This window comes from Brachionichthys hirsutus, chromosome 21 (assembly GCF_040956055.1).
Source record: "Brachionichthys hirsutus isolate HB-005 chromosome 21, CSIRO-AGI_Bhir_v1, whole genome shotgun sequence".
In the NCBI taxonomy this organism is placed as follows: domain Eukaryota; kingdom Metazoa; phylum Chordata; class Actinopteri; order Lophiiformes; family Brachionichthyidae; genus Brachionichthys; species Brachionichthys hirsutus.
The window spans coordinates 8,293,417-8,316,176 of NC_090917.1; the positions used below are offsets into that span (position 1 = coordinate 8,293,417).

General features: G+C 43.8%; 2 protein-coding genes across 2 annotated transcripts; one reads left to right on the forward strand and one right to left on the reverse strand.

The window, feature by feature from the left end:
• Positions 1–2,874: 2,874 nt before the first annotated feature.
• On the reverse strand, positions 2,875–10,679 carry LOC137910470 (glucagon-like peptide 2 receptor). The gene is made up of 13 exons (XM_068754905.1): positions 10,596–10,679; positions 9,172–9,262; positions 8,997–9,101; positions 7,597–7,718; positions 7,379–7,485; positions 5,756–5,912; positions 5,490–5,649; positions 4,466–4,526; positions 4,313–4,379; positions 3,971–4,059; positions 3,558–3,696; positions 3,435–3,476; positions 2,875–3,243 (listed from the first exon to the last, which is right to left on the reverse strand). The coding sequence occupies exons 1-13, from the start codon at positions 10,677–10,679 to the stop codon at positions 2,875–2,877; spliced, it is 1,593 nt and encodes a 530-aa protein (XP_068611006.1).
• A 5,479-nt stretch (positions 10,680–16,158) lies between these two features.
• LOC137910253 (zinc finger protein 271-like) lies at positions 16,159–18,713 on the forward strand. Its single transcript, XM_068754693.1, is given in 3 exon segments — positions 16,159–16,330; positions 16,887–18,589; positions 18,591–18,713. Coding segments are annotated over 3 exon segments (1,968 nt in total). The 3' UTR covers positions 18,684–18,713.
• Positions 18,714–22,760: the final 4,047 nt, after the last annotated feature.

Here is a 22,760-nt window from a genome sequence, read left to right on the forward strand (position 1 = left end):
TTATTGGATTTATTGAAATACTTCCTTGTCCCCTTCCTGTGTCTGGATGTCAATCGTGTATTCATGAACTTTCACAGCTGTAACATCTTAAATCTTTATTCTTCTGTAATTATGCATGCAAATACACACGGTACAAACACAGCCTGTAGTGGGCCCCTGTGGACACGTGCACGTATATTTAGGGGCCCCTTAACATGCAGAGAGGTCATAGGGTGAAGACGCCGCCGTATCAGCGCGCCTGAAGCAGTTGGTGCCTTGCTCAGGGGCACCTCGGCAGTGCTCTGGAGGTCGACTGGCCCCTCTCCAGCCACCAGTCCACGCTCCATATTTTTGCCTGGGAATTGAACCGGTGACCCTCCGGTTCCCGACCCATGTCCCACCCGACTGAGCCACCGCAACACACAAGTAAAGAAGAAGAAGAAGAAGAAAGCTGCACAATTTAAATGTAGTTTAATTTGAGCACATTGTTGTAAGACTCCTTGTATAAAAATCTGAGTAACAGAAAACAAGAGGATCCTGTAGAAGTCGCTGCGGACAGAGACGTCGCTTCATGATTCACATTCAGACAACTAAACACTGTTTATGTGCAACCGTCGACCCAGCCGTGAGATGATTACATGGTCGACAAAAACTGTCAACAATGTATAATACTGCATCTGTATAGTGTAATTATCACTATTAGTATTACTGCATGTATGAATACAAGTGTTTATTATATGCCTGCCTTTGTTTGTGCTTTCATGGTTAAACTGTGTTAAAGGTCTTTCAGATTAACGGCCTGGATTCAAACAGGAGGGATTAAATCAATTCATTTATTTTGTTGTGCATTAGAAACCTCCTTCATTAAAGCTACAGCGTCCTCTGCGTGTGTGTGTCAATGACTAATCTGACTTGTGTTACAGTTCGGTCACAAAAACACTGTAAAGCACATAATCCTCAAACCAACGTTTCTGTTTCTCCCTGATAATCCCACAGAATTCATCAAATGCTCAACACTCCCGATTTGGAGTTCACCTTGATGAACTCTATGATTCCAAATATCTCCATCTATGTGCTGCAAATACATAAATTCAAATTTATCTTCAGACACGTGATAAATAGCTCCTATGCACTGTGTTAAAGCGTTTGCCATGACACCAGGGCGGTCGACCCGTCGGAACGTCATTGGTTCCAGCCCCTTGGTCCCTGGGCGCCGTGAAGGCCGCCCATTCCTATTCAGGGCTGGATTAAATGCAGAGAACAAATCTTACCATGTACTATTGGAAAAACATGTATGAGAGAATAAAAAGCTTCTTTTTAAGCACAGTTCACCTCCAGGAAAGGACAAGAGGAGAGAGAGAGAGAAAGACAGAGACAATTCAGCTGCCTTTCCTGTTCCTCAACATCCGAGAACCAAAGCACACACACGCACACACACGCACACACACACACACACGATCAAATAATGATGCTATTGAACCGGTGAAACTGTTGTTGATCTTGGAGGTGTGTGAGATCTTCGCAGCACCAAAATGGAGGGTTTATTGGAAGTTATTTTATCACACAACGACGGACGCATCCACACGAAACTGCGAAGGCCTATCTAGCCATCCATTTTCTTGTAAATGAGATAAACGCAGTCGACTCGTCTTCTGCCCCGTCTCCATCTTACGGGTCTGCTGGAGTCTGTTCCAGCGTGCTACGGGCAAGAGGCGGGCTACTCCATGGATAAGATGAATAAAATTACCAAGTAATTATTGGTAAATACAGTCGAACCTGTAGGCTCATAGAACAACACAAGCCAATAGCATAACTTACTATATTGTAGTATAATACATTTTTCTTAGTTTTATTATATTACTTTCAGGAACAAAAATCGAGAATGATGCAAGCTCAACCAAAATGATGAAATAAATTAGTTTTATCAAATTCTACTGAACTATTTTTTTTCTTTGACAGGATAAGAGTTTGGATAAATGCGACCAGACTGAAGTTGCATTGCAGAAGATCGGATGCGTGTCGGAGTTAGGACCACATATCCAAGTGGCCTGGGTCGCATTTGAAAGAAATCGGATCTGTGTCATTTAGACAGTGATGAAAAGATCGGATGCAGGTCGCATAGGGGCAAAAACAAATGGGATTTGGGTCACTTCGGCCTGCAGTGTGAACCTAGCCGGAGTGACCAAGGTGCTCAAATGCTCCACCACACCGGCATTTTCTCTTTAAGGACCTTTATGTATAGGGAATACGTTCAATACATTACAACTACGGCACTGGCATTTAGAATCAATCTTAATCAGTCCTTAAAGCATAGAGCTCACACTAATTCACACTTAAATTAAGTGTGAATTAAAGTGAGCACACCAAATTCAACTTTGGTGAACTCAGACACAGAAAGTTGGACAGCTAGCCAATGGCAACGCTAAACAATGCTAAATAGAAACCATAAACTGTGAACAAACCCTGGGCCCTACAGCCACAAGTGGCGCTAGCAATCATCCCAGCTACTTCTTTTATTTACAATAAGCCATCGTTGGGAATGCATCTCGTTTCAAGACGACGTTCCGAGTACGTAGTTTCAAATATAAAGACGGACGATCCAAACAGCCACGGGAGAGTAAGCGGCTTGTGAGCGTGTTAACCAACGATCGCAGTCGAGTTTACAACATTTTGACCTCGAACAGAGGGCGATGATGATGATGATTCTAAATCTGAGCACAGGGCCCATCCACAGGACAGGGTTAATGATGCGCTTTGTTACTTTACTATATGAGTTCTTCACAAACACATTAATACTCGATTCAGAAAACCAGGACTACAGATCGCCCAGCTCGCGGCTCCAGCTTTGGATGAATGTCCGTTTGCACCCATCCGGGTTTGGGAAGCTGAAGAGGATCAGAAGCCACTCTCCTCCAGAATCTCGTCCATGGTCTCGCCATGTGTCATGTCTCCATCGCTACTGGATAAACTCTTCCTGGCGAGAAATTCAAACCCTGCGGCATCGCATCCCTCCAACCCGTGGCCTATGATCTGACCTCCTCCGAGCCCCACACCTCCGCCTCGAACGGCTACCTGAAGCAGGTGAGGGCACCCCGCCGATGTGCCGCCTTCGTCGCAGCAGCTGCCCTGGTGAGCGCACCGTGGGCGATGCCCTCGAGTCGACTTCCACATTTTCTTGAGGGGTACGTTCCAAAAGCATCTCCTAACCTGGAAGTGGTTGGTGAACAGGAAAAGCTGCCAGCGCTTCTTCAGTTCGGCTTGGACCTAGATTACAGCATAAAGAAAAATGTTACTAGTTTAGTCATTAAATATTCAATTTGGGACAAAAATATTCTGTTAATGCTCAGAGACATCAGAGACATCCCCAGTGTACAGATGTGTAATCTCAATCTGACTGGGAATTAGATTAACGTGAGAGAAATGTTAATCCAAAACCAAACCAACACGCTACGTACCTCTCCGTTAGCAAAACAGTAAAGCACAGCGACCACGAATCCCTGAAAGAAAACACACCGCGACACAAACAATGGCGGCTCATGAGTAGGACCGTGAATGATACTGCTGCCGTCCGGCGTCACCTGAAACGAGCTGAGGGTGAGGTTCACGAAGTTCCTGGCGTAGCGGCCGCTGCCCTCGACACATTCATCGACCAGCACGGTGAAGACCACCTCATGGATTCCCAGCAGAGGAATCAGAACCAGAGTCGCTCGGGCCAAGCTGAGATCACAAAGAGAGACGGTGGGCCATAGAGGCTGAGTACTGCACACGTAGGCCGTAATATTCATACTGGTACATTCATTGTAGAGTAAAGAGACCGGAGGTTATGGGTGTAGCATTTAAATTTGTGCGTGCCAATCACATGGGAGAGATTAACATTCAAACACCAGAGCAGGAACTACAAATTCAGTTCAAGACACCACTCGGGAAAACTGGTCTCAGGGTCAAATGCATTTCATTCACATTTGGGCTCAGATGTCGGGGGGGGGATTACCTGTATCTGTAATCAGTAAATTTCACCTGGTCTGCTTTCAACTTGGACAGCAGCAGCATCAGAATCTTGATGAAGATGAAGAAAATGATCTGCAACACACACCCGGTGTCGCTTTTAAGGAAGCGCGCTTCAAGAAACGGCAGCGTAGCAAATGAGCCAGAAACGGGTCCCGCTTGCTTCAGCATCACATGCCCCCCACGAGACCGGAAGCGTCGGGCGCCGCGTGAAATCCGTTTGGCGATAAGCAAACCTTCTGCGACTCACGTGATCGCCAAACTGAATAAATGTGTCACGCGGCCTTTGATGAGGCCTTTGATGATCAGCTTCACGCACGATACTCACCAGCACCGATAAGGTAATGGGGCCCCTTATTATCCACCAGAACCATCTGTTCACAATTGACCAGCATCTTGGGAACAAAAAGCCAGTTAATAACAAGCTGGACTTCAGCCTGAAGCAGTCTGCTTTGTGCGAAGCGGCTAATGAAACACTCACCCTGCGTTTTCATATAAAATCTTGACAGCTGTCCACGGTGTTACAAACAGGACGGGCGCCCCTGAAGGTGCAACGGATCACGATTTATACAAATTCACGAGTAAAGGTGTTCATAACATTCATTTGGCTCATGTCATGCGAGTAACTTAATGCCACTGCTCCTTGTTGGGGTGTTCAGGGGCAACATGTTCATCCAGATTTATTTGAGCACTTATTCAAAAGAACGCAGAGATGGAAAATGTATTTCTCCAGTCTTATCAGTTGGTTTTATTTTGATTTTGATTTGCTTGAATTTATTTCAACTTTTCTACTTATTTATTTCATATAAATACAATAGTGTATTGTATTTCAAAAGAGCTGTACAACCTCCATGAAACTCCCAGGACCACCGTGTTTTACTCTGTTAGTACTTCCTGCCCTCGCCACCAAGATTATTTGTTCCAAATACATAAATCTGTATAAACTCTGAGGCTGTGGGTGAGGAGAAAAAAAAAGCCCCACCGGCTGTTGGAGGTGTAAATGAATACTTTAAGGGGTGTGGCCTTAAGGATAAGCCCTTTTAAGTCACTTTTTATATAAATGTCTGTATTTATTCTTTGAAAAAATCAATAAATACAAATACAAATGTCAAACATTTAGAGGCACGTTGTTCCGCTGTGGGCTGAACTCGGGGCGTCCCAAAGCAACAAACTCCAGATCCCCTCTCTGTGCGCAGCGACACGTTTATTCCTCGTGCACGGTACACGTGGTGGCGAGTTAAGTACAGCCTGCACGGTGCTCTGCACACTTTACTCACCCCAAAGGGACAGATTCCCGTGCAATAACACTAAAACACTATTGCCTTTCATCTTTCCTTTAAAACGAGATTTACATATTTAGACAATCACAAATCTGCTGCCTGAGGATGTGAAAATCAAATTTGAAGCATCAACCAAATATGCAAATGCATGGCTGTAGGTTATATTGTGAAGTCCTTTAAGTAAAACATACACACACACACACACAACAAATCATGGCCACTTACCCCATCCGAGCAGCATGTACTTCTTAAGCAGGCGTCTTTTGGCCAGCACAGCTGTGAAGAGCAGCGTGTGGAGGAAAATGGCTTCCACCAACAGCCAGAAGTAGTTACAGGCCACAAAGTACTCCATACACACTTTGGAGAATTTGCACATGAGCACTATCTGTTGAGAACAGGTGGACATGTATTAATGAATTCACCGGTGCTTTATTGCATAGTAATACTCAAGTATGTGTAATCTGTGACTAATAAAGCAGTATTTCTGATACCGCAGAGCTCGAGTGCGACTTCCACCCGGGGTCGTCCGTGGGAAGGTTGGAGTACATCATGTATAGGATGACTTCCTTGGAGATGACGGCCGCGGCTCTCATGATGAATGAGACAAACAGATTCATGTGGATGAAGTTCCTCGTACAGTGGAGCTTCCTGTCAGGCAGACGCAGGAGCCATTTGAGCGAGGTATTGATCCCATTATTAAGGGAATGAGAAACAATCACACGGCTGCACGCTATGCGTCCTAGTTTTCACAAGTAGCGATTGATCAGTCTAAATATGTCGTCATGCCTCCTCATCCTAGTGGCTCATCTCTTAGAAACCTTGGATTCCATCAGCGCAGTAAAAGCTATTAAATCTGTCCCTTTGTACCTCCGCCGCCGAGGTCATGTCTTTGACGCTTTGACGGTTTGTTTGTTTGTTTGTTGGCAGGATTATGGAAAAACTGCTGGATGGAGCTGGATGAAAAACATCTGAAGATGGCTCTTGGTCTGACTTAGATCCCATTAAGTTTTGAGAGTGAGCCGGATAAAAATTAAATCACTTATAATGGAGACTTTTTCTTGTAAAATCTGCATTCAATTCACTCACCAAAAATCACAGACATGAAGGCGTCCAATATGAACCATCATGAAAAATGTCCTCTGGATCTGATCCATGATGAGGTCAGAAAAAATATTTCATTTAACAAAAAGAAAAATCTGTTTAAAAATACTCTGATTCACTTTGACTTTTCATGGTTAGTGTATAAAGATATCAAGAACAATCTAGAACCTTCTGGTGCTGATCCAGATCACCATGTGGACGGTTTAGATCCAGTCAGGAGGGGAATGAGCTGCTTGCGGGAGGTCTGCGCTCTCTGACTGCTTTTCTGGTTCCTGATATAAGAATAATAGGAGCTGGATAGTAACAAGCGAAGGATAAATCCAAAAACCAGCTCTGCAAATGTTTTATAATATAGAGTCTACATGTCTGAGAAACAGGGAACAGGAGCCAGTTAACTTCAAATCGCTCGTGTGTCATTCGTGATTTGGCTCATATTGAACGGTGGAGAACCTCCATTATAACGTTCTTTATTTTATTTTTTGTTGTGCCATATTCTGCTGTACCCGTGAGAAAACCGGACCAAATTAGAATTTTTAAAATAATAAAATCTGAAGCAACCTATTTCACTGCATCACCATCTGAGTAAATGTTCTTGTGGTGGGAAACTATGTAATGAACATCAGACGGTTTGTGCTGCTGCAATTATGATCGCTGTGCGGCTCCACAATTTACTATGTCTGTGAATCACATGGCTTAGCCAGAGAAATTCAGCGGGGAGAATGCGTGGAAAGGCGGAGCGGGATATAATCAGGATTACTGGGTATAATCAGGATGAAGGAGGAGCAGTACACGTTTCTGTGTCGATCTAGTTGGACGAGGCTTAAAGCTCACCTCACAATACAAACATCTAATTATTCATAGCTGCTGCAACGTCAGAATTTAATGCCAATACTCTTTCTAACGTCAGAAATGACTATTTATTCTTCTGCTGCAGAACCAAAGCTTTAACCAGAGTTGTTCTCTATCTTCTTGACCCCCCCCCCCTCCCCACACACACACACACAGCTACTGACCTCAACACGGCCATCACGAGGGTGGCCAGCGCGAGCGAGGCCAAGGACAGGGCGTAGCCGACGATGGAGATGACCCTGAGCGCCGTCTGCCGATGCATTTCATCCTCCTAGTGTGAGGACAAAAGAAAGACATTAACGGCTGAAGGTACACAAAGGATCACCAATGCTAAAACAGAAGCCTGCTTTCCAGTTCCAGCAGTACTTGCGACAGTCCTCACCTTGTCTTTGAAGTAAAGCTCCTCCCGACAGTCGGACTCATCCCTCCAGGGATCTGAGGAATTCTCTCTCCGCCGCCAGCTCCCGTTTTCCAGACATTCTCGGTGAGCCCTCCTGGCGCTGTCTGCAGATCATTAACAGACATATCGATGCGCATGCTTTCCTCTGTTCATCTTTCTGATCTGTGACCGGGAAGTATTTTATGTTAAATAGAGACCTGGAAGGAGATGGCGAATGAATGGAACACGATTTTTTGATTGGTTTTGGGATTCGACCCTTAAAGTGATGTCAGCACGGTTCCAACAGTTTGAGCTGCTTAAAGGTGCAAATCGCCTTTGGAAAGAGGACAAGAGTTCAAACAGGCACGGGCAGTGTTTGAACAGTGTTTGAACAGAGAGGACGTGCAATGATTGTCTGTGCTGTCTTTTTAACCCTTTGCTGCTGCACCAACAGCCTGATGCTGGGCATCACGATGCTTCCATTAGTGAAGCTGCCAGCTTCAGGAAGCCTCTCGGGTGCTGCTGTTGATGTAATGTTGGCAGACCGGCGGAGGCTGCTGGACGTGGGAGTCGCCATCTTGTCATATCCACGCTGGGGAGCCGATGTTTCCGGCCCTCCCTCTCTTGTGTTTTTTCCCTAGGAACCGTTCCAGGTGCCGGCAGCACACCCGGGGCTCGTCATCTAATCATGAATGCCCGACTCTCCAGGCATTCTCTGATACGGCTCTATCAGCGGGAACTTACGCCAGGCCCCTCCTGTTTCTCTGTGTGTGTGTGTGTGTGTGTGTCCCCTGTTATTTCCCGTCTAATCCTACGCATCATTGCAGCTCAGGAATCCTCCAGCTTCTGTTCTGCCGTTGCCCCCCCCCCCTGGAGCCGTTAGATAAGTCTAGATATAGTTGGTCTCACCTCCACCTGACCTGACGGGATCTGGAACCCAACCCTTTGAGAGGGGCTGGACTCTACATTTCTCTGGTGCCGCCCGTGGTTATAGCCACACAGCCCCTCCATGTGTTGGAGTTTACCCCGGTGAACGAGAGGGTCCCTTCCCTTTGCCTTTGGGTCGGGGGGCAGGTGTCTTAGTCGTTCCGGCCTAGGGGCCGAATGGCAGTGCAGCGTAGACGCCTAACAGGATCAAGATTTGACTGTCCTTCATGTGAAGCAGGAACTCAATCCATTATTTTCTGCTAGAGAACAATGACCTAGAAATTCACCTGCACTGTGAAGGCACACTCATTCCTCTGAACCCACTTCTAACACACACAGAACCCAACACCTGACCTACTCGGGGTCAGTTTCTTTTACCTTGCTTTGCTCTCTTGAGAAAGCTATAATGACATATTGTTACTTTATGTCCTTATATATTATTTTATCTGAAGTTAAGAGGTAAAAGGTAACATCACCTGCACCAATCCATGGTAAATAAGATGGACAGGGGACCGAGACATTCCCAGGAGACGAATGGGGCCAGCAAACAAAAATGTCAAAAGTCCCTTTACAGAAGATTCCTGTAAAATTAGAATAATTAGGATCTCACAAAGGGAATACAAAGATAATTAACGTGGTGTGCAGACTCACCAGCTTTTGAGAGCAGACCGAGAGTTCTGTTGCAATTCTCTAAATACTCGGTCCGTTTAGCGATCAGGCTCTCAAGCACGGAACCTGCTGCCTGTTTAAAATGAACATTTTATTGAATGGATTTAATATTTGTAAACAAACTTTCTACTGACATGTAGAAAGTGATCCACACAGTTGCAGTTTGAAGTTTTAATTCGGCCACTCCACAAAAATCCAGCAAATCACAAAGTAAATGATGATTTTGCATTCTGTTTGTTGTCTGTGCAAACAGTTTTATAAAAGAGCAGCTTTCTGTATCAGACGAGCTGATAAAAAACTAAACAGTCAGGAGGCTGGAAGGAGAAGGGAGAGTTTATAACCCTAACCCTAACCCTTTCTATTATATTTGATCTGATGATGATTTATATTTAACTCCTTTGGAAGCGGCTCGGATGAACTGTAAGGCGCTGCCGTTTTAAACTACGTCATTGTACTGTAGTTTCTTTGAGCAGTGGATGCTGCAGGGCCTGTATTTACCCACTTGGTGGGAGTATTTGATAAGGACACCTTTCACTTCCTGAGGGAGCATTTTACCCTCCGCAATCTATAATCAAGACCTTATCGACCCGCATCAACACAAACACACCTCTCCATTTATTGTTGATTTTCTTTAAATGATATAGATTTAAATGAAGTTGTCGGGTCTTTGATCAGTAACTGTAATTTTCCCTTGATTTATTACCATTGCAGAGAAAATCAAATTGCTATTCCAAGTTGTGCCAGAGAGTAGCTTTCCGAGCTCAGCCAAACATTCCCAGTCTTCCCACCCCGATGGGAAAATAGTTGAGCTCTGCAACTTCCCTGCATCCGTTTGCACGCTTTGCGGCTTGTCCTCCAGCGGCACCATTTCCCAGGTGAGCTGGCTCTAATCCACTGAGGCTGTTCTCCTTCCTGCCGTCTCCCCATCGGCTTTGCTGCCTCCCGCGAGACTAAACCTGTTTCATGCTCATATCCTTTGAGGATTCACTGCATATCAGCTAAAGGTGTGTGTTTCATCCCTCGGAATACAACCATCTAATTTGATTTTCAAAACAGATCTACTAAGATGCATTTATTTTTTCAGGCAATGATTTGCAGAACACGAACGTGATCCGTGGGCCCAAAGCTCACAATGAAGGAAAAACTCGTTCAAATCAAACAGAATAGATTTCACGACAAATTATTCCATTTCAACACAATCAATGGTCGAGGTCTTTGTTGTTTCAAGGATAAAACACACACACACACACACTTCTTTTGTGAGGTTCTATTAAAGCAAAGAGTTTGATTTTTAAGACTAGCAGTTTGACTACGACCAACTGTGAAGTCCAGCTAGCGATCCTAAAATCTTGATGCGAGTCACCTGAGGGGTGTATAGGTGCACCTGTATGTTGGATTGAATTTACCTTGGTGTTGGAGCCAATGCAGAAGAGTAAGAGCAGCAATGTGTGTCCTGCTGTGGTCCGGCTGCTCTTGTGCCGGGTTGGCATGGTGCCGTGTCTCTACATTGAAAGCGGTTGGAAGTTTTTTGATCGCCGATTCTCCACCTCATCCCTGAAGATCTGCACTCGCTCTGCCTTCACCCTGCATTTTAGTTCCAGAGTATTCTTTTCCTAAGTTTGCCTAATTTTCATCCGATTTCTTGATGTTGTCCAGCAAATTTAAGAAGAAGACGAACTCCAATAAATCAATGAATCTTTCATTGAACTGATCGTTGACTCTCCAGTTAGAGAGGTTTTAGCCCCTCTTGCCCTCGAAGGCTTTTTCGGGATCTGTCTGCGCTCCCTGCGGACAGAGCACAGCTGACAGCGCCTGTGGAGCCTCACCAACAGATCGCCTCTCCCACCCCATCCTCCCTCGACCAATCAAGATAAGGTCCAGGGAGAGCTGCATAACTTGACTAACTTGATCCCACAGGAGTATGTTTGTACTCTGGCTATGCCTGATGTACCTGATGAATAGAAAACATAGAATCGCATTACAAATGATATTTCATGCAGAACCAACAAATTCACCTGCTTTGTAGACGGGGGGGGCAGAGGCACTTCCCTTATGTTTGGCTATCGCACACAGTAACTGGGCATCACCCAGGATTTCTGACACTAATGGGGATCTAATGTAAACTATCAGCACGGAAACCAAACACAGCACAGCGAGTAGGAGAGCAGGAGGACCGGAGCCAGCGTTGTGCCCAGCATCGCCTTCAGCATGACGCTCCAGCAAAAGCACTTTCATTTCAAATTTTATTCAAAAGAAAGTTAACGTTTGTTTAGGACCATGAGCAAAAAGACTGGGAACGTATGACCTCACCAAAGCCCAAGGTCATAGCTAACTTTGTCCATCTGCCATTGATGCTGAGCGGCTATTGTTAAACAATTAAGGTTAACATATAGAAAAGTTATTTTTTTCAAGAAGACAGACAGGAAATCAAGAGGTTGGTATCAGAAACCCAAAGTGTCAGGTAGGCTTGAAAGCGGCTAAAAGAAACCCTCGGGGCTGCAGAATAATGTTTATTTAGGAGAGAATGGAGATAACGGTTTATTGTTGTTGCTTTGACAGATGATATGTGATCCTTGGCCTGGCAGAAGGCTTTTGGAATGACGACTCTTCAGGTAGATTGTGATTGAAGGTCATCTGCCTTTTGTTGGCAACATGGTTGTCCAGTCAGTGGTGGTGGTGGCCGATGACTTTGCTGAGCTTAAAACGATGTCGTTGGTGAATCTGCAAAGACTGACGAGTGATGGAGAGGTGGATCTATATAGCAGCAAGATGACTGACCTGTGGCATGGATTTGACAGAATCCACGGCAGAGGAATTATAGAGTATTATTGTGTACCGGGGCTTCATGCTGCAGCCAGCCATTATTTATAGCTGTGATGTACGAAAGGGCCGGCGAAACGGGATTTTGGTTCAGCACACAAAGCTGTGGCAGGGCCGTTTCCCGCATCAAGTGTTGACTAACGTTCAGAGGAAAACACATTACATCAGATGAGTTCAGGGAGATGAGAAAAGATCTCATGGCAATAAAGCAGTTTGAAGCAGACATGGCTTCAGGGCGCCATGAAGCTGGACTCAGGGAGGAAGGGAGGAGGCTGCAAAGGAGGACGTAAACGGAGTAAGCCCATTTCAAAACCACGTAATGGTTCTGATATCAGGACGGGATGTATTGATCAGAGCTTAACGCGAGTGACATGTGAAAGGGGCTTCCTGTGATGAAGACATTGGAACTGAAATCTGAAGCCATTCATTCATTCATAAATACACTCTAGTATATTTGTGACTATGCAGCTACACACAGAAAAACAACAAATACAACAAATTACTCTAGAAACTGTAGGATTGCATTACACAACCCCGTTAAAAACTCTACAGCTTCCCCTCCTAGACACTTCCACACCTCCACAGGTGTGTCGTCTGGCCCAACTGCCTTCCCATTCTTCATCCTCTTCATCACCTTTCTAACTTTGTCCGTGCTAATCTTTGTCACTTCCTGGTCCACAACAGGTTCCTCTACTCCCCTTTGTTCTCTCTCATCTTCCTCATTCATTCATTCCTCGAAATGCTTCTTCCATCTTCCTACACACTACTGGCCTCTGTTTGACCTTTGACCTCTCTACTCTTCATCACTCTAACATGCTGAACATCCTTCCTGTCTCTACTCTTCATTACTCTAACATGCTGAACATCCTTCCTGTCTCTACTCTTCATCACTCTAACATGCTGAACATCCTTCCTGTCTCTACTCTTCATCACTCTAACATGCTGAACATCCTTCCCGTCTCTGTCTCTCTGTCTGTCCAGCCTATAGAGATCCTTCTCTCCCTCTTTACTATCTAACCTGCATACAGGTCATCATATGACCTCTGTTTGACCTTTGACCTCTACCTTTTCCTTTCGTCTCGTCTCCCTGTTCTCCTGTTTACTCTCTTCTGTCCTCTCAATGTCCCACTTCTTCTTAGCTAACCTCTTCTGCACTTCCTGGTTCCACCACCAGGTCTCCTTGTCTCCTTGTCTCCTTTACTTCCAGAAGACACACCCAGTCCTCTCCTACCTGTCTCCCTAATCACCTTAGCTGTTGTATTCCAGTCTTCTGGAAGCCTCTCTTGTCCACCCAGAGCCTGTCTCACCTCTTCCCCGAAAGCCACGCAAACCTCTTCATTCTTCAGACTCCACCAGTTTGTCCTCTGCTTTGCGTGAGTCCTCTTCCTCTTCTTCACCACTAGAGTCATCTTCCTCACCACCAGCCTATGCTGGCTGGCTACACTCTCTCCTACCATGACCTTACAGTCACCAACCTCCTTTAAACTGCTCCGTCTACACAAGATGTCGTCCACCTGTGTGCTCCTCCCTCCACTCTTGTAGGTCACCCTCTTCTGGAAATAAGTGTTAACTACTGCCATCTCCATCCTTTTGGTAAAGTCCACCAGCATCTGTCCTTCTAGGTTCCTGTCCTGAATACCAAACTTGTCCATCACTTCTTCATCTCCTCTATTTCCTTCACCAATATGCCCATTGAGGTCTGCTCCAATCACGACTCTCTCACTGCTAGAGATGCTCTGAACCACTTCATCTAAGTCAGTCCAGAACTTCTCCTTCTCCTCTAACTCACCTCCTACCTGTGGAGCATAAGAACTTCTCCTTCTCCTCTAACTCACCTCCTACCTGTGGAGCGTAAGAACTTCTCCTTCTCCTCTAACTCTCCTACCTGTGGAGCGTGAGAACTTCTCCTTCTCCTCTAACTCACCTCCTACCTGTGGAGCGTAAGAACTTCTCCTTCTCCTCTAACTCACCTCCTACCTGTGGAGCGTGAGAACTTCTCCTTCTCCTCTAACTCACCTCCTACCTGTGGAGCGTACCAACCTGACCTCTTGTCATGAACGTTGCATAAAGGGCAGCTCATCCCACACAAGCAGCCATAAATGCATTACATTCACAGTGAAAGTTAGAAAGAGGTCCCGCCCATTAAAGAGCCTCACCAAAGCCCCCCCCCCCCCCTCTGCAAACGTGGGGGAAATGTTCTTACACGTGTTCGTTAAACACAGCACTGCAAATGTTTACAATCTCCTGCAAACGAGTTGGACAGTGTTTAGCGGACAGGACAGGTGCTATGTGGAAGTTCAGCGTGTTGTGCTTTGCTTGTGCATAAACTGTTTGGGCCGCCGACGGCTGCAAGCCCGTCTGGAAACATTTGGGACTCGGAGCATTTGTCAGGGCAAATATTTCAGCGTCAGGAGGTTGATTCTGTAACGGCCAGTGTTGGGCAAGTTACTCAAGATCAGTAATATATTACTTATTACTAGTTACTTGCTGAAAAAAGTAATTACATTACTTTGCTTATTACTCCCTTCCAAAAGTAACTAGTTACTTATTACTTTAAGTTATGTTTTCTTCTCGCCCTCAGTAATTGCATCTTTTCTCCCCTAAAGTCTTACTTTGCATGTTCAACATTAGCAGATATTTCTTTTCTACAGCCGACATTGTAACTTCTCATTGTTGGTGTAACTACAAACAGGTTCCTGAACACACGACATGATGAGACCTGAACAAACGACATGATGAGACCTGAACACACGACATGATGAGACCTGAACAAACGACATGATGAGACCTGAACACACGACATGATGAGACCTGAACACACGACATGAGATCTGAACACACAACGTGATGAGACCTGAACAAACGACATGATGAGACCTGAACACACGACGTGATGAGACCTGAACACACGAGATGATGAGTCTGCCTGAGTCGATCTGGACCCTCATTTGAATTAAATAAACACAAAGACTTTTACTTTGTAGGAATTCATAAATTCACTCAATGAAACCACATCTGGACTCAAACTGAAAACGAAACACACTTTTTGAACTACTTCAGTTGTTTATTAAAGCAGATAAGCTCAAAGTGCTGCTGGGCCATGAGGCAACGTGCGCTGGTGCATTTCAATGCAGACAATATGCAACAAGAAAAACATTTATTTTAACTGTCTGAAGTTGTGCAGAAGGTGCATCAGAACATTCTGAATGTATCAATACTACAAACAATTACTGCAATTTAAATACATCTCCAATATTCATGTAAATATTAATCAACATTTTGTATTCTGAAATTGAATGTGAAATGTCTAAATCGTAAAAGCAAATCCTGATACAGGATAAATATATTTTTCAGTTTAATTAGACCCATATTCTGTGGATAAAGTGCACAAATTGTGTCGTTTAGATTTTATTTCTCACTAGTTTAATCCTTGTCTTTGCATGCAGCCCTGGTGACTGTCTAACTAACCATAGAACAAACATTTGGTAACTTAAACTCAGCGACTAGTTTATGCCTTTTGTGCCCCTTTTTATTCCGGGTTGTGATTTCAGTGCTAAATTAATGCGGTCCCGATTTAAACATTGTGGTTTCCTGGTTTATTCACGTCCCTCGTCCAGGACACGTGATTCAAAGGATCATTTCATGAATCCCTGCAGAAGTCTGCTGACACGAAACAAAAGTAATTCGTTACACTACTCGTAATATTATTACTTTAAGTTACTCGTTACTTTATTACTTTCCCAAAACTCCTCCCTCCTCACATAAACGCTCTCCCTCTGTCTGCTGTACGAGTCGAAGAAGAAGAGCAGGGTGGATGAAATTCATTTTTTGGGGTAATGTTCGGCGAAAATTGCCACCTTTTTTTATTGTGTGCTAAAAACGCCACTGCTGGAATAAATGGAAGTTGATTATTCCTTTCTATTGATTTGAAGTGCTGGAATTTTGATTTCCTTCCATCAGTCGTCGTAGATTTACCCTCAGCGACAGCGGAACAAAAAAGCTTAGATGATTTCCGAGTCGGAGGTTATTGTGGGGGACAACAACCGGAGGTCAACAAATGCTGTTTGTAGCGTTAGCTCTCTGCGCACGTGAAATCAGTGAAAGTCGGTATTTTATTTGTTTCTCAAGTATTTCGTTCAGTTAGCAAAAATGTCTTAATTTGAGTTTTGGGGAAATGTAGTTAAAAAGCGACTAACAGCTCCCGAAGAGGATATTTCTGGAAAGTTTGAAATAGCTCCCGCCAAGGACGAAGGAGAGTTATATCGTCAACAAGGGCTGCTGGATCGCGGCCTTAGACCCGTGTTGAAGTTACACAGGATAGGTAAGCAAAAGGTCATTAAATATTAATAAAACTGTTAGGGATTTTCCTAACCCTCTCCCGGGTCTTTGTTCTCCGTTGTGGGTGCGTAGTCAATAAGGAGGATTTGGGTCAAGATTCCCTACAAAACGGAAGCTTTGACGGTCAATTTATCCATATTTTATCAAGCGGTAACTCTTTTCCTCTTTTCCATACAAGGGTTACATCAACCCGAAAAATCCTGAAACTATATATATATATATATATATTGTTTCAGGATTTCAACAAGACCGCAAGGGCTTTTTTGAAATGCTCCTCTTAGACAGGATGTTTGACTGTACTTGTACTGTAATACATGCTACTGTTTGACTGTACCTGTACTGTAATACATGCTACTGTTTGACTGTACCTGTACTGTAATACATGCTACTGTTTGACCGTACTTGTACTGTAATACATGCTACTGTCTGAATGTACTTGTACTCTAACATTCTATCTAATAAATATATTCATCATCATTATCATCTACGTCTGTGTCATCACAATAGCGTCACACTCCTCTTGTTCTCTGTCCCTCCAGATCGCCCACAGCCTCATGTCTGTAAGGAGGAGGAGGAGGAGGTCCCTGCTGACCAGCAGCTCTGGAACAAGGAGGTGAAGTCCAGTATGGACCAAGAGGACCCAGAGCTTCCTCACCTAAAAGAGGAACCGGAGGAACTCCTCACCAGTCAGGAGGGGGAGCAGCTTGTGCTGAAGGAGGAGACTAATGTCGTCATGTTGACTCCGACTCGTGAGGAAAATGACCAGAGTGAAGATCAGACTCTGTACATGAAAGATGAAGATGGTGCAGCAGAGACAGAGTCTGTCGTCAACATGCCGGTTATAATCTCTGTGGTTGGAGCAGCAGACATTGACCTGCTGATCTCTACCAGCTCTCACGTATCTGTCAGCCATGATGAGGGAGGTGAAACGAGCAGACAAGATGTTGAGATTGAGCCCCAGTTTCAATCCCAGGGAAGAAATAAGGCAAGTAAGAAGCCATATGTTTGTACATTATGGAACAAAGGTTACACAAAACACGCAAGCTTAAAAGTCCACATGAGAATCCACACTGGTGAGAAGCCCTATGGATGTAAAACATGTGGGAAACAATTCATGCACAAATCTGCTTTGAATGTCCACATGAGAATCCACACTGGTGAGAAGCCCTATGGATGTAAAACATGTGGGAAACACTTCATACAGAAATCTGCTTTGAATGTTCACATGAGAATCCACACTGGTGAGAAGCCCTATGGATGTAAAACATGTGGGAAACACTTCATACAGAAATCTGCTTTGAATGTTCACATGAGAATCCACACTGGTGAGAAGCCCTATGGATGTAAAACATGTGGGAAACAATTCATAGACAAATCTGATTTGAATGTCCACATGAGAATCCACACTGGTGAGAAGCCCTGTGGATGTAAAGCATGTGGGAAACAATTCATAGACAAATATGATTTGAATGTCCACATGAGAATCCACGCTGGTGAGAAGCCCTATGGATGTAAAACATGTGGGAAACACTTCATAGACAAATCCGCTTTGAATGTCCACATGACAATCCACACTGGTGAGAAGCCCTATGGATGTAAAACATGTGGGAAACAATTCATACAGAAATCTGCTTTGAATGTCCACATGAGAATCCACACTGGTGAGAAGCCCTATGGATGTAAAGCATGTGGGAAACAATTCATAGACAAATCTGATTTGAATGTCCACATGAGAATCCACACTGGTGAGAAGCCCTATGGATGTAAAGCGTGTGGGAAACAATTCATACACAAATCTGCTTTGAATGTCCACATGACAATCCACACTGGTGAGAAGCCCTATGGATGTAAAACATGTGGGAAACAATTCATACAGAAATCTGCTTTGAATGTCCACATGAGAATCCACACTGGTGAGAAGCCCTATGGATGTAAAGCGTGTGGGAAACAATTCATACACAAATCTGCTTTGAATGTCCACATGACAATCCACACTGGTGAGAAGCCCTATGGATGTAAAACATGTGGGAAACAATTCATACAGAAATCTGCTTTGAATGTCCACATGAGAATCCACACTGGTGAGAAGCCCTATGGATGTAAAGCATGTGGGAAACAATTCATAGACAAATCTGATTTGAATGTCCACATGAGAATCCACACTGGTGAGAAGCCCTATGGATGTCACAAAGATTTGAAAGAAAACAGCAAAATGAAAGTCCACATGAGAATCCACAATGATGGTTAAGCCTTATGATTGTCAAACATTTGGTGAACAATTCACACAAAATTCTAATTTGAAAAGGCACATGACAATAAAAACGGGAAAAGCCTGACAGTTTAAATGTGTGAAAAACCTTTCAGTTACGCCAATGTTTTGAAACGCCACATGAAATGTGTCCACCCTGGTGGGAAGGCCTCCCTTTGACATATCTATGAAAAAATATATTTAGTATATGAACTGCCAATTGTTTGAGATTTTTGTAGGATGAAGCACAACGAGTTGGTCTCTTTCAGAAGGATTGCTGAGAATTGAACTTTGTCTTCAGGAACCGGTTATGTAGAAATATTTGTTCTTGAATGTTGATTGTGTTGAATGCTTAATTAATGACTATCATTCTGTATGAATATATTAAAAATCACTTTGTTTTCTGACTGCAGAGAAATTATTGAAAGTAGTCAGCAACCAGAAATGGAAGTTGTTGCAAAGGACATTCTTTTAAAGGTCCCATATTATGGAAAAACTCACTTTTCCCATGTTTCTACACTATTATGGTGATTTTGGGTCCTTATCAAGCCGAAAACAGATAAAAGAAAGTTAAAGTTAGACAATAGAGATGATAAAACCAGGGTTTGCAGGGTTAGGGTTAGGGCTCCTGGAGACCAGAAGCCATCCCGAAACGCGGATTCAGTCTCACCGTGGATCTGAAGGCGCAGGTTGACGCTTTTCAGCGGGCAGGATGGTTTGCGGAGGATTCTTTTGCACCGAAAACACACTCTCCGCTCTCAACGTACTTTATGTCGTAAGTGTTAAATCATTTAAATCTTTTTTGCTGATGGAAAGATAAGAACTTTCACGCAGCGGAACCCATTTGTTTGACCGGGTTCCCTGTGTGAACACCGGCGACGGGTGTTCACACAGGGAACAGGTAATAAATCCGGTTTATCAATCGTAGTATTGTTACTGCAGTGACGAGATGCTCTTTGTTACATTTAATCTAAGCGATTTAAGAATGTCTAAACATCTCAGAATTTAATTAAGACCTACAAGTTTCAGCCAAGAGACAAAATTATGCTGCGTTCGTGTCTCAATTAGAACGTAGGAAAATACCAAACTGTACAGAGAAAATTATTTCGATCATTTTTGCTCAGTAAAGTTTACTGATCAATGTGCCACTTCTCATTAATTGACATGAGCATGATTGGCTATTGTTATGGCCGTCAGCTCATTCCTATGTTGTTTTCAGAGTTGACCACGTGACTGCACGTTCTTCAGTTTCTGTTGCCAAATTGGGGTTAAGAAATTTAATTTCATGAATGAATTCGGGCATCAGTCGCAAGTATTTAGAAAGTAAAATGTTTTGTCCAAAAAAAAAGATGGTTTCTGATGCAAAAGTGAAATTAGGTGACCTAAATTCAATTTCATCCTCGGATGGAAAACTGCCTTCAACACAGTAAAATGCAGTTTTAAGAATGAGACGAGGAGATCAGAGGTTTTCCCACATAATGAAACAAAAACAAGGGAATATACATGTAGGCGTGTATAAGGATGGCAACAGTATAAGTAATATTAACCGTATGTGAATACGTTTTATTCCTTCATGCTAAATAGACTTGATAGTTGATAGTGCCACTAACAAGCGCGCGGTAGACTTTCCAGCGATCTGATTGGCTGTCGCTTCTGTTTTGATTCTAACGGAGAGACAGTCTGCCTCCGTGGTGCGAGCGGGACGCAAAACAACACCAAACGGAATGCATCGAGTTTACGCCACCGACCTTAAACAGACGAGGACGAATCGTTTCCGTATCCGGTCGGAGTGAAAAGAGTAATATATTACTTTTGAAAAAAAAGTAAAAGTAATATTATTACTCAAAATGAAAAAGTAATTAGTTACACTACTCGTTACTGGTAAAAAGTAATATTATTACTTTAAGTTACTAGTTACTTTAGTTACTTTTCCAACACTGGTAACGGCTGGTTCGTGTTCGGTAAAAGCTAATCCTCGAATGAAGGACAATGTGAAGGACATAACTGTGAGAAGACCAGATAAGATGAATCATCCCGACAACCCAACTCCAGCAGATGTAGTAAGGATAATAATAACGATGTCAGCAGAACAGAAATAACAAGAAGCAGAAAGAAGAATATCAGCATCATCCTTAATATAATTGGTAATATTTAGTGTGTACTGTCGGCGTCCCTCTTGGGGCAGCACGCTTCAAAATGTATTTATCAAGTTTCCTTTAGTCTGTCTTACAAATGGTTAGCGCCGTAAAACATCTGTCTGTACGGGAACAAATGCACATGTGGTGCATGCAGAACGTGAACATGTGTCCTCTGTTTACATTGTTAGTGAAGCACAGTGATGGTGTGTGTGTGTGTGTGCAATGAGAAAAACAAACAGGTTGAGGGCCGCTGGCAGGGCGGGACATTCAGAACATCTTGTCCACCGGTCCGTCTGGATCAACAGCAGTCACAGCTCCGGGCAGCGCATCACTCGGTAGCCAAATAACAGCATCAGAACCACGTCAAGGCGGCAAGCGCCCCAAGGCCCGGGGTCCAGAAGAAAATCGCTTTCTTTCTCATTGCAGGAAAATAACAACTTTAAAGTAGAATCATCTGTCAAGTAAAGCTTTAAAGCGTCACCTTCTCACCTTCTCACGTAATTATGTCCCCGGTTTTCTCAAAAATCTGCATTTCTTCCACTGAACTGACAGAAAAAGGTTAAGCTACACTATTGTTTGTTAAATATAAGAAACAACTACATCTATTTAATCACAGTAGGTTATTACACTTTATTTATAATGTCGTGTTTGTGAACTGCGGCTGTAAACTAACTCTGACATCAGCATTCATGCCATGAATGAAGGGATGAATGGCAAACTGCAGCTACTGACTGCTGCAACTGTAAATCTGAACAGATGTGCACACAGTAAAATCAGATTAGTGATGATTAACACACAAGCCACAACTCCAAGAGCTTTTTTTTAATGTTGTACTTTCTAATCTAACAGAATCTTCCACGAGATATTTATTAGTCATCTTTATAAATAATACGCGATTAATAAATAATTCTCTCCTCTTGTGGTTTTTCTTCCCACGCTTATGTTTTGCTCTTTTTATAGGAGCGTTCCGTGCACGGATGCTGCTGGTGAACTTCATTGGAATGAGCTGATGGCGACGAGAGGCCAAGTAAACAGAGCGCTCAAGGACCGTCGTCATGACAACACAGTTCCTGCTCTGACTCATTAGAGCTATGGGATTAGTGAGTATAAAGCGTGATGGGGATGCTGCAGGAGGAATGAGGAAGAGCTCAATCTACATCACTGATATTTGGTTGCTTTGTCGACAGCAAATGGATGTAAGGTTCTCTACTTCACACGTCAGTTTGGGGTTTGCTCCATCAAAGCTGTTTTTCTTACGGACATCTTTCCTCAGTCAACTTGCCGATGGGGGGGTTTCAGTCGCAGTCAGACTCCCATGGTGAGGAGGACGTTGCTCATCGCGGAAGACGTTGCTCATCGCGGAAGTTCACAGCATTTAGAGGTGCAGGCCAACTGATGATGGATAGATTAGCCCTGGTAAAGCAAACAGAAAGGGACAGGACGTGGGGGGGGGGGGGGTAAGATTTATCCTCCATTTACATTCTCCCAAACACACACTCAGCACTGCAGTCTAAACACAAGGCAAAGATTCCAAAATAACCTCACATGGTCACATTTACTCAAAAATGTCTGACCGTCGGCCGCCGCGCATCAGTGAGCTCACAAATAATGTAGGGGCCGTGTTTTCATTCCACGCAAGCCATTAGAATTAGATTAATGACCGTCGGTGACAGATTACGAGCATTAGTGACGATCGTAATCAAACGTGTTTACTCGTGTGAGCGATTTACATTTCAAACAGGGGTCACGGAGAGTTGCTGTCCTGTTTGTGTAGACACAAGACAACGGGGACATGTTGGTGAAAACATGAATATCTCCCACATTTATCTGCTTCCACACACTCGACAGAGCGGGACAAAAACGTGACGGATGATTCGTCACACAAAGTTGTGTTTGTTCTTTACGCAAGGGATACAAACAAGCCAAGCAGAGCAGGAGGAGAAAGGGAGCATGTAAACACATTCAGGCCTCTGCATGGTCACTGTGGTCCAGTGGGGGGGGGGGGGGGTCATCAATAATCACCACCT